This window comes from Ascochyta rabiei, chromosome 10 (genome assembly GCF_004011695.2).
Source record: "Ascochyta rabiei chromosome 10, complete sequence".
NCBI lineage: Eukaryota > Fungi > Ascomycota > Dothideomycetes > Pleosporales > Didymellaceae > Ascochyta > Ascochyta rabiei.
This window is the reverse complement of record NC_082414.1, coordinates 341,005-352,209: the sequence shown is the minus strand read 5'-3', so window position 1 is coordinate 352,209 and position 11,205 is coordinate 341,005. Positions and strand designations below refer to the sequence as shown.

General features: G+C 50.7%; 4 protein-coding genes across 4 annotated transcripts, besides 1 other annotated feature; 1 reads left to right on the top strand and 3 right to left on the bottom strand.

Moving 5' to 3' along the window:
• Window positions 1-4: 4 nt before the first annotated feature.
• EKO05_0006222 (uncharacterized protein) lies at window positions 5-447 on the top strand (the record flags this gene model as incomplete). Its single annotated transcript, XM_038940617.1, has 2 exons — window positions 5-126; window positions 180-447. 2 exons carry the CDS (start codon window positions 5-7, stop codon window positions 445-447), a joined length of 390 nt encoding a protein of 129 aa, XP_038797726.1.
• A 24-nt stretch (window positions 448-471) lies between these two features.
• EKO05_0006221 (Protein geranylgeranyltransferase type II) lies at window positions 472-1,649 on the bottom strand (the record flags this gene model as incomplete). Its single annotated transcript, XM_038940614.1, has 3 exons — window positions 472-1,422; window positions 1,478-1,588; window positions 1,641-1,649. The coding sequence occupies 3 exons, from the start codon at window positions 1,647-1,649 to the stop codon at window positions 472-474; spliced, it is 1,071 nt and encodes a 356-aa protein (XP_038797725.1).
• Window positions 1,650-5,157: 3,508 nt separating this feature from the next.
• On the bottom strand, window positions 5,158-6,065 carry EKO05_0006220 (40S ribosomal protein S6; the record flags this gene model as incomplete). The annotated part of the gene is made up of 3 exons (XM_038940616.1): window positions 5,158-5,253; window positions 5,308-5,475; window positions 5,610-6,065. The coding sequence occupies 3 exons, from the start codon at window positions 6,063-6,065 to the stop codon at window positions 5,158-5,160; spliced, it is 720 nt and encodes a 239-aa protein (XP_038797723.1).
• A 496-nt stretch (window positions 6,066-6,561) lies between these two features.
• On the bottom strand, window positions 6,562-7,678 carry EKO05_0006219 (RNA polymerase II subunit 3; the record flags this gene model as incomplete). The annotated part of the gene is made up of 3 exons (XM_038940504.1): window positions 6,562-6,952; window positions 7,005-7,570; window positions 7,631-7,678. The coding sequence occupies 3 exons, from the start codon at window positions 7,676-7,678 to the stop codon at window positions 6,562-6,564; spliced, it is 1,005 nt and encodes a 334-aa protein (XP_038797722.1).
• Window positions 7,679-8,848: 1,170 nt separating this feature from the next.
• Window positions 8,849-11,205: part of a dispersed repeat that runs on past the window's edge.

Sequence of the window (11,205 nt, the reverse complement as noted above, 5' to 3'; positions counted from 1 at the left end):
AACAATGGCAGGCCGTATACTCCCAGTTGCACTGGCCACTGTGTCAGGCATCGCAATCGGCATGGCGACTTTTGGGGAGGAACTCAAGTCGCAACGGATGAAGAGGCTTACAGAGGAGTACAACCGGTAGGTCATTGCAATCGTGCATCCAATCCACTCTCTCTGATTCACACATATAGGGATGTTGCTGCCGCCGCTGCTGCGAACAACAAAAACCCAGCTAGCATCGCCCCTGCCACGTCAACCGCCACGCCACCGCCCACTTCGATACCGCCGGTCAAGGAGGAGACCCAGCCAGCTACCACGTCATGGTCAGATGCACTCGGATTCTGGGCCTGGAAGAAGAGCCCACAGAAAGATCCGGTGCCAGCTGCACTGGCTGCACCAGCTGTTGCGCAGGAGGCACCGGTCCGGAGCAAGACCGAAGAGCAGATCAAGAAGCCTTGATGGAAGACGCGCAGTCATGTGCATTCACAGCTTGAGCTTTCTCTCCAAATCGTCCCATCGGCCTGCTCGCAGCGCATCTAGACGCTTCAACTCCGCCAGCCACACCCTCATGTCCTTCGTTGTGACAGCTCCTGTGCCCGCATCCACCTCCAAATATGCCTCTGCGAGTCCGAGTAGACCCTCGTATATCCACTTGCAGTCTGGTTCATCCTCCAGGATCTCTCTGATATACTCCATCTCGTTCTCATAATACTTCTGCCGCTCGCCGTTGGTCAAATCCTTGATAATGAGGCTGCCTGGGGGACAGGACTGAGAGATAGTTGACATCAGGTACTGGTGGTAGAACCAGATGGACTGATCGAATGGATCGGTGTTGATCGCCTCGCAAATGAGCTCGAGCTCTGCTGCTAGGAAAATCCGGCGCGCCTTTGCATCTGCGTTGCGCTCGTGGAGGATTTGAGGGATCAGCTGGCTGCGATTGTGCCAGGCTGAGAAGTTAGACAGATTGGTTTTGATCATTTTGGTGGTATAGTCGAACTCAGACTGTGCGAGGCTTGAGCTCTTGTCTGCAGGCTCAGTTGTGAGAGAGCCCAGGCGCTCGATTTTTGATACTACGATACGTCGATAGCTCCAAGCGTGGAAATTACGGCTATCAGCATGTAGCATCTTGTTGACCAACTGTAACTCTCCAGTCCAGAGCTTGCATGCTGCATCTGTACCCAATAGCGGCTCTGCTTTTTGTAGGAGCCAGTCCCTGTGATTCCAGATCCAGTAACATTTGGGAAACTTGCGAAGCAGCGCGAACGTCAGCTGTAAATCGCTCTGCAACAACTCGTCCGGTAATTGTGCTTCTTCGGCGACCAGCGCAAGCAACACCCGTCTGCGGTGATTCCAAATCGTGTAGTACTCAGGGTTCTCGTTCAAGAGCTTCGTAACCAGGCCAAGAACCTCGAACGTGTGTTCCCTCTCCGCTACCTATGGCAGGCCTTCATATCAGAAATGATATCACTTTTCTCCGTATGTGACTTACCTTGGAATTTACGAGGTCAGACAAGTCCTTGTAGGCCTTGATTTGCAGCAATTCTTTCTGTCGCGCCTCCTCTGAGCGGACGATAGGGGCCGAGCCACGTGAGATTCCATGCTATACAAAGTTAGCTCACATCACTCCAGAGGTTCGGCTGACATCCACGTACACTTGCCATCGCGTCTTCATGCAAGTGTTGTGGATGCGGCTGCCTCGAGTTGCGATCGCGCGAAATCGTGTGCCCCACTACGCCTGCCCCCACGTCACCCTCACCAGGAAGGCTTCATGATAAGCCTTCCAAAACAATCTACATCCTAGAAGCCTACTGAACCTACAAAGCTCGCAATCATTGTTATACGACTAACCGAGCAGCATTAACGACGCGACGACAGGTCGTCCAACAGGGTACCTCTATCGGTGACAGCACTCTTCTCCGCTACCATCTGTACATTTGCACGTCGCTCTACTCGACATGTACTGAGACTAGCACTCCATCTCCCGACAACTAACATCTAGTTTTTGTCACCATGTATGTCACGGATGATGAGTCGACTCCGTCCGAATCTGGCTACACCACACCGCCCCTCTCTCCAACGAAAACTATCAGCACAGAAGGCTGGTCGTCACCCAGGACCCCCGGATCACCTCGCAAAATTCGGAGCTACTTGCCCTTCTGTGGCATCGATTATGAGCTCGAGAGTCCTTCCTTCACTTCTCCGTCATCTCCTACGAAGCTCAAATTCACGCCTTGTTTAGGCGCAATCTCAATACCAGAAGTCTTCTCGCCCAACTGCGATTTTACTTTGCTAGACTCGACGGACGATTCTCTCGTGAAACGTGACTTGATAGTCTGCGATCGGTCTTCTCCTCAGCGGTCAATCAACGTCGCTCGCTCGAATAGCCGCTCCTTGCCTCATACGATTGATCGTTCTGAAAGTGCGATCCCAGCCATCGTGTCTCCGCTTGACTTCTCAAGATGTCCTCGGGACTTTTACCCTCACAACAAGCGAAGAGGCAGTCACCGCTGCTCGTCTGACAGTTCCATAGATGCACTCGTTGCCAAATACGCGACTCCACCAACCAATCCAGCTAAAATCAGCCCAGACGTCGAATGGGATAATGATCTTACTAATAGCGAACTCGATTCACGCACCAAAGCACCCCAACAGCCAGTTCGTAGTTCCAGTTCTCCTCTCCGACCAAGCCAATGGGCGTCACGCGGCGGTCTGTTGTCGCCAACACGTAAATCTCGGACAAGTACTCCAGACCGTTTCATCCACTCTCGTCGCCCGCCTGCAGTGACACGTGAAAGCTTCGAGTTGAATAAACCTGTCGAGCGCGAACAAATCTCCCAACATGGTCACCGCGCAGGTGGTGATCCCTTCAGCCGTCGGGTGCGCAGGAGTGGTCGACTGAATGCCGAGCTCCGAGGCTTGAGGGAGGTTCATACTGTTATTGCTGCAAGGTCTGGCGGGAACATGCGAAGTCCAAACCTAAGACTTAGGAGCAGCTCTCTGATATCAACTGCACGCCACATCAGCGCCGGTGCCGTCTGGAATGTGGGTGGACCATCTGCTGTAAGCGATACAGTGGCGGCGGTTTCTACCGGCAACGGGGGCATGCTTGGAAGTAGGACTACTGCCCCTCTCTACACATCTACGTTTCTCAGTCGGGCAGACCCTGAAGCTGAACTCGAAGCATACGAAAGACGCCTTGCACTAGCTCTGGATGTCGATCAGACTGCTCGTATCCTCCGACACACGCCACCATCATCCAACCGCTCTGGCATGAAATACGACAACACTCTGCCACACGCACCACATCTTTGGAAAGATAGCGCATGGGTTCAATTCGGTGTCAAATCACGTTTGTTTTGGAGTCTACCGAAGTTGCTCGAACCTTGTGCTAATAAATCACTCAAGCGTCTCAACGATCCCACCGGAAAACCCCAAGACCCGTGCCGATACTGCCCTTCAGATATGTTACATCTCACTGAATAGAGTATAGATATGTTGACATTAGCCCACAGTCCTTGACGCACCTCAATTGCGGGACGACTACTACTGCACCTTGCTTGCCTACTCTCACACCGCCAGATGTCTCGCAGTTGGTCTGGGAAATTTTGTACACCTCTGGTCCGAGCGAGACGGCGTCAACACTCCTGAATCTCTCAACTCTCTGCCCACCGATGCAGCGTCAGATGCTCATCATATCACTTCTCTTGACTTCTCTTCCAATCAAGGTGGACAGGCGATCCTCGCAGTAGGGCGAGCAGACGGCCGCATTGTGCTTTGGAGTCCATTCGACCTAGAACCAAGGTTTGACGCCACACAACCCAAGGCAGTTTCGTGTGTCGCCTTCAGACCTACTACTGTGCATCGTCCATCACTTCGCGACAGGGCGATCACTGTGCCTACAGAGGAACTACTCATCGGAGACGAAGTTGGACACATCTACTTTTACAGTATCGAATGGCCGACCGAAACCCAAAGTGCACTGTTCGGCTGGCATGGGGCGATGACCCTCCTGGCACGCATGACAATCCACACACAGCAGATTTGCGGGCTGGCGTGGTCTGCAGCTGGCGATATGTTTGCAAGTGGAGGGAACGACAACAACTGTTATCTCTTCGAAACCAAGTGCGTACTGCAATCGAACACCAGCGAAACCACCTCAGCGACTCTCAACGTGCGTGAAGGTCCTGCTGGTGAGTCGATCTACACCGTCACCAACCGCTCGGGTCCGGTGCTCCACCTTCCCCACACAGCAGCGAAACACAAATGGACGCTCAGCGCCGCTGTCAAAGCTGTGGCCTTTTGTCCGTGGCATCGCGGACTCGTGGCTATTGGCGGGGGTTCGAACGACCGCTGCATACACTTTTATCACACGCGGTCTGGTACTTGTCTCGCAACGATTGACTGTGCAGCTCAAGTCACCAGTCTAGTGTGGTCCCAAACACACCGCGAGATTGCAGCTACTTTTGGTTTTGCGCAACCAGAACATCCGTATCGTATTGCCGTGTTTGCGTGGCCGAGCTGCGAGCAAGTGGTTGCCGTGCCGTGGTGGGATGAGAATCGGGCGCTCTGCGCAGTCGCATATCCAGGTACACCAATGGGTATGCCTGACGTTGAAGCGGGCGATGGGGGTAGAGAGAGGGGTGAGGACGGGGTGTGGAGTCGGCGTGGGGCTGAGGAGGGATGTCTTGTTGTTGCGGCAAGCGACATGGCGATCAGGTTCCATGAGATTTGGACGACTCGGAAGGGTGGGGTTAGGAGTGGAGGGTTGCTGGGTGGGACGACGGGGCTGCTTGGAGGAAGTGATATTCTCGAGGGGCTGCATGGGGTGGAGAGGGAGGGTGCTGTTATTAGGTAGTCTGTCAAAGGTTAGGCAAGGTTGGGTGGTCTTGCACATGAGATAATCAAGAGTCCATTGCTATGCAGGTGCAAACGTGTTTGTGGTTAGCACTCGTATACAAGACGCACGATGGACAATGTTCAGTATCGTGAAGTATTGCAATTGTATCATTGAAGACAACTGCCTTGTGCAGTCAGTGGTATGAGACGCCCATGCCTAAAATCCCGGAGTATTCTTCCAGATGCACGAAGCCTGCACCCTGTTTTCGTGCCGACGCCAAAGTAAACATTCACGACTTTTCATCATATAACATGACACCCCTAGGGACAGATCTAGTGGCGCATGGAAGAGGCACGCCTCTTGCGGGCCTCGTCGTGGGAAGCCTTGGCCTCAGAGATGCGCTTGGAGAGGATCTGAGCGTACTCGTTCTGGAAGTTGTTAGTATGCTGCTATAAAATGTTCGGGGGAGTGGAGAAACGTACGGCGGCGTCCTTGGAGGCTTCCGCGCGGCGGCGCTTGAGTGCGACACGGTGGCGCTTGTGCTGGAGACGCTGAGGAGTAACAAGACGCTGGATCTTGGGGGCCTTGGTGTAGGGCTTTGCGCCCTCCTTCTTGGGCTGAACCTCGCGGCGGATGACGAACTTGCGGACCTAGATTTTACACTCGATCAGTAAACATGTCTTTGATTTTGGCGAACTCAGACTCAGCCGGTCGCTGCTACGATTCGCTTTACGAATTGTAGCAGGGGGACACCGGCTGGCGAAGAAGCTATGAGAGAACTCACATCATCTTCCTTGCTGAGACCGAAGAAGCGGCGGATCTTGGTTGCGCGCTTGGGTCCGAGACGCTTGGGGTGAACGACGTCGGTCAGGCCGGGGATGTCGGCATCACCCTTCTTGACGATGGAGAGGGCAATGACAGACAGGTCCATGGCGACGATGCAGCCGCGAACGGACTTGCGCTTGCGCTCACCAGTGCGGCGGGGGCGGTAGCAAGAGTGGCCGTCAGCGAGGAGGAGACGGACACGGGTAGGGTGCATGACACCCTGCTTCATCGGGAAACCCTGCTTGTCGTTTCCACCGGTGATGCGGAGGATGTAGCCCTTGAACTCGTCGCCGACGCTGTCGCCGGGGACTTCCTGGCCCATGCGGCGGTCCATGAAGACGCGGAGCTTGCGCTCGTCTTCAATCTCGATCAGCTTCTGGGTGCCATTGTTGGGGTAGGAGATGTTGAGCTTCATCTTGACGGCGGTGTCGCGGGGACGGCGATGTGCTGCAACGTTAGTAGGCTGGTCGTGAGGTCGAGCGTCTGAACTTTTGCGAATTTCGATAGATCGGTGCTGTGGTAAGCGAGCAGCTTAGTCATGCGCGTCACCAATCAGCAGCGTGTGAGATCACTAGCGCGTCAGAGCAGCTCCACCTTGAATAACATCGCGTTGAGTGGTGTCGAGCGTGTCAAATTGTTGACGCAGTTCTTTTCGTGTATGCACGATACTTGATCATAGCAGGGTTTGGACCGAGCTTGAACACCCACTGAGCTCGTAATGCGGGCACGTCATCCCTATTTCTCGTGATTGCTCAACTTTGTCATGTATTCAAACCCGTCTTCATTGAATAGATGCGCTGCTCAGACTAGTTCTTTAGATAAACCATGTACCGCAAATCTGTCACTCTGTGCATCCTCGACTGTGCACCCCTTTTGAACGCCAGCCCATGCAATGTTGTACATCGAACCATCTACCAGCCTGTCCCTCCTCCGTAGGGCGTCGCACCGTATGGTGTCGTCCCGCCCTGTGCACCACCTGCGCCTCCCCACTGACTGGCGCCGCCATAGCCAGGCGTTGTGTACCCAGCTTCTGGCCCACCACCATAGCCGCCGTTGAGCGTGGGACTTTGCGCGCCCTCGAAGCCTGCGCCGTCTGGTCCTACGCCTCCAGAAAGCTCTCGAATGACCTCGGCCAGCTTGGTCTGTAGTGTCGAAATGCCCTTTGTGACAATCTGATCGGGGTCTAGGCCGCCTACTGTCTCGACGTCGTAGAAGAAGCGGGTTGGGACAGCGTTGTAGTTGAAGGGTTCGTCCGGGTTGGCTGGGCCGCCGTCGAGGTTGATACGGTCTTGATCTTTGGGCCTGGGCATTGTCAGTCTACAGCCATGTCTGTCGTAACCATACGTCAACATACCACTCCGCGTCAGCGTCCTCTTCGTGCCAGTAGTCCAGATGGTGTAGCTTGTTCGCCGGGTCGTACTCGAAGCCTATCGCCGCAGAAGGCGCCCACTTTGCGTGCTCCTTGGCGATACCCTTCTTTGCGATGCAGCGCATGTGGATGGCCTGCCCTCTCCGCAGCTTCACAATGCAGCTGCCCGTGCCCTCGGGATCCACAATGACGGGCCGCCCTACCTCGTCGTTGGGCCTGTTGCTCTCGATGACCAGATCCCGCGCATACACCTTCATGATCTCGCTGCCCGTGCATTTTGCATTCAGCGTCAGGACGACGGAGCAATTGTCGCAGTAGCCCTCGCAGTCGCAGTCGCGCGAGTAGAGTAGGTCGTCGACGCCCCTCGATGACAGGGGGACAAGACCGAGACGGTGGCACACAAACTCGTCGGCGAGCACCGAAGTGTTGTCGAGCACTTCTACGACGTCGATGGCGAGCGTGGGGATCTCGGCGAGCATCACCCGCCGTAACGAGTTGGCCGTCTCGAGGTTGAAGTTCTGGACGATGAACTGGGCGCGCTGGTTGTCGGCCTGTGCGAAGCGGTGTCAGTGACGAGGTCTCGACAGCCAGTGGCAAAGCGGGCGGTGTACCTGCAAGAAGCGCACGTTGATTGCGCCGCCATCTGCATCGTAATCCATGGCGTGCAGGCGTGGGCGCGACGGCTCGGTGGGGAGGGTTCTTCAGGAGGTGGCAGAGTGTCGACGCGACTGCGGTGGGAGCGGGAGTGGAGCGCGACGTGTAAGTGGCGGGTGGATATGTGGCGGGGTGCAGCTGGGATGCGGTTGACTGATGTTCGACTTTCTTGGACGTGAGAGAGAGGCTCAAAGCGCGGAGCTGCAGCGTGCATGCGCCACATTCGTTCCATCTCAGCCACACACCCTTCCCTACCTCCTCCACCACTCTGGCCTATCAGTCGAGGACTCCGCTATGTTCTGAGCGAAGACGGACTGCAACAACATTCGACTGCTCAGACCGTCCAGAGGGCGACGATGACGATGTCGTACGGCAGATTTGTCTCTGGTCAAATCGCCCGAGTCGTTGACGCACCGAGAGTACGGTCCTGAAAGGTCTCATCATACGACTCTGGAGCACTTTCATGGTTGTGTCTCTGATAGATATAGCATGGTTTCTACCAGGGCACGTGGACTCGACGGAACGGAGAGACATAGACCAACCACGTGGTTGTGCGTGCTGACCGTGCAGGCATGCCAGGTACTCGAGACCCTCACGAGATACGGTGTGGTTATCGGACTCACGAGTGACACAGCTTGCAGACAGCTTTGAAGACACGCTCCTGTACCAAGCTGTTGCTGTTGCTAAGCACTTGCTGGAACCGCTCCTGCACAACGACCTTGGCAGGAAGATCTCCACGTAACGGTGGCTTTGAGAGCTGCGTCCTTTGAACGGGGAACGCAAAGAGCGGCTGCGTCCAGAATGCGCCTACTGCTACTCTGTTATCTGTTCAAACTGATGGCCCAGCACTACAACTACATAGCCGCAGGCTTGCTTGGTAGTTGCAAATTTGATACAATACTCGGTACAAGCCAACGAACATCAAGTAGCAGTGCCAGCAGCCATTCAACCTGCCAAGTGGACAAGCCATGTACAAGATGCCGGCCTCTGCTGTGTCGATAGGGTAGTGCAAGCAACACCATCCGTGGTAAGCCGGTGGTAGACTAGCCATCTGGGGCATTGCTTGAATGGGCGATGATACGCGGGCGCTCTGAGCACTGGTCGACCACTCTGCGAGGCGGAGCGTGTCTGCGAATCTGCGACCAAAAGCCGCCAGCCAAGTGCATCAGCATCATTGGAGGGGATTAGGTAGTTTACTTTTCCGTGACAGATCACTGTTTCTGTGGCTTACCAAGACGCGCGGCGTAACACTAATAATAATGCCTGCTAGGCATGCTGTTCAGCGTTAGTTTAGATAAAAACTTAAACCTTTTCTTAGCAGTTAACTACTAGTTTACAACTAACTAGTTATAAAGTTGTAGGGTAAACTAGATTTTTTGCTATAGTGTATTTTGTTACTAGATCTAAAAGATAGAGGATCTACCTAGTTTATAACCCTATACCTAAACAATAAGCCCTAGTACTACTGCATAGGTAGCGCAGCAGGCTTCTAAAGTTAAGGCCTCTATAACAGAAGTTACTGTCTTACCCTACCTCTTATTAGTGTCTGTTACGTTGTTGTTGCAACTGCTAGCAACACTACTATGTCTACTACAAGGTCTACCCCTTAACGTTAGCACTAATCTATCCTACCTCCTAACCCCTGCACGCAGGTTTATTGCCTAGACGCTTAAAGCTAATTAGAGTCTTAACTTAACTGCGTTAGACAGAGCTCTAAGAAGAGGTAGTGTAGGACCTAATAACAGCAGCAATAAAGATATAAGAGGGCAGAGGTGTCTAAAGTGTATAAGTGCGCAGGAAAAGCATGTAATTATAGAGCTAGCAGTAATCTTATATTATTACTATCTATATCTATAAAAGAAGGGTAACTTCTACGTGTTTATATAATACTAGTTTGTTAAGGGATACTAAGAGGTATTAATTAACGCTATAACAAAGTTTATAGACTCTTAACTGCGTAATTAGGATATAGAGATAGCAGCAGATAATATATCTAGGAGTAATATTAGGCGTAGTAGCTACTAGGAGCATGTTAATGCTGTAAGAGAGAGGTTAGCGTAGTATATAGCAGAGCACAAGGTAAATAAGAGAAAGTAGAAGAAGAGAGAGATGCTGTAGTAAACTGCTAAGTAGACTGTAAAGACAACGTTAGCACAATCTTACTCTAATAAACTAAGTAAGATTAGAGTTGTTAAGGGTAATAGTAACAGCTTTAAGGATTTAGATAATATACACTCTGTGTTAGGCACTACCTCCTAGTTAATTAGAAGTAGTTTAACGCTTAGAAGTGCTAAGAAGAAGTAATAGTAAGAGAAGGAGGAGTCTGTACTAGCCTTAAGTTAGTCTATAAGAGCCTTAGCTAGAGCAACAGAGGATAGGGCAGCTAAGTTAGCTGCTGCTGCCACTAGCATAGGTAGAGGATCTAACCTTTAGTAATTTATTAAAGAGTCTTAATAAGAGACTGCGTAACGTCTTACAGTACTAGAAGAGCGTAATAAGACACATTATAAGGAGACAGATAAGATAATAAAGTATATTTTAGCTCTATTAGGTAAATTAAGGTAGGTAGGATAGGTATATAGGCAGCAGCGTAGTATTATACTTAATAATCTAATAAATTTAGTATTTTAAGCTGCTATATAGATATGCGTTAGTAGGGTCTATATATTACTGTTTTTAGTTTAGCGCTATATAGATTAGGTAGTAGTAAGCGCTAGCGCTGTAGGGTAGTTACAGCAGCCTACAAAACTAAGCTAATTTTAGGTAATTTTATAGATTCTGCTAGGTTTAACCCTTAGTGTTTATATAAGCTTGCTATATAAAATAGACCTACTTATAAGGTATATTCCTCTTAACCTACAGATAGTCTGTAGACAGCTTATAGCTATTAGTTTTATATAGTTTTCTACTATTTTTAGCGTGTTATAAGCCCTACAAGCATATTAGATATAGTAAAACTTAACACTAATATACTAAATCTTCTATAATTACTGCTATCCTACACCTCTACTCCTAATTTAACTTAAATTTACTACTTATGTACTCCTCTAGTAATAGCACTTTTATACTAAATAACTACATAATCTAATTTGTCTACCTTAGGCAGGTCTAGTAATTCTACAGAAATAAGAAAACTAGCATATAGATCCTAATTAGTAACAACCTAGTAATTAATAAGGTGCGTAGTTAGAGTATTTTAAAGTTTTATTTTACCCTACTAAAGCCCTACTTAACTACTATCTGCTTAGTTAACAACTACTAATTAATCTTCTTCTGTGTAGGTGTTAAGCACTCTCTATTAACGTTCTTATACAGTCCTAGTATATAATCCTAGCTTCTAAAAGCTGCGTTACTATACACGTATTAGTACTAGTTTAGTAGCAGCTAGCTTATTAACGTACTAAGTTAGCTGCTAAAGTTAAGTATAATACACATAGTTACGTCTCTACTAGATAATAGGACGCTAGTAAAGCAACTACTAAATAATCTATTAGGTAAGACAACTGCTATATAGACAAGTAAGTGTTACTTA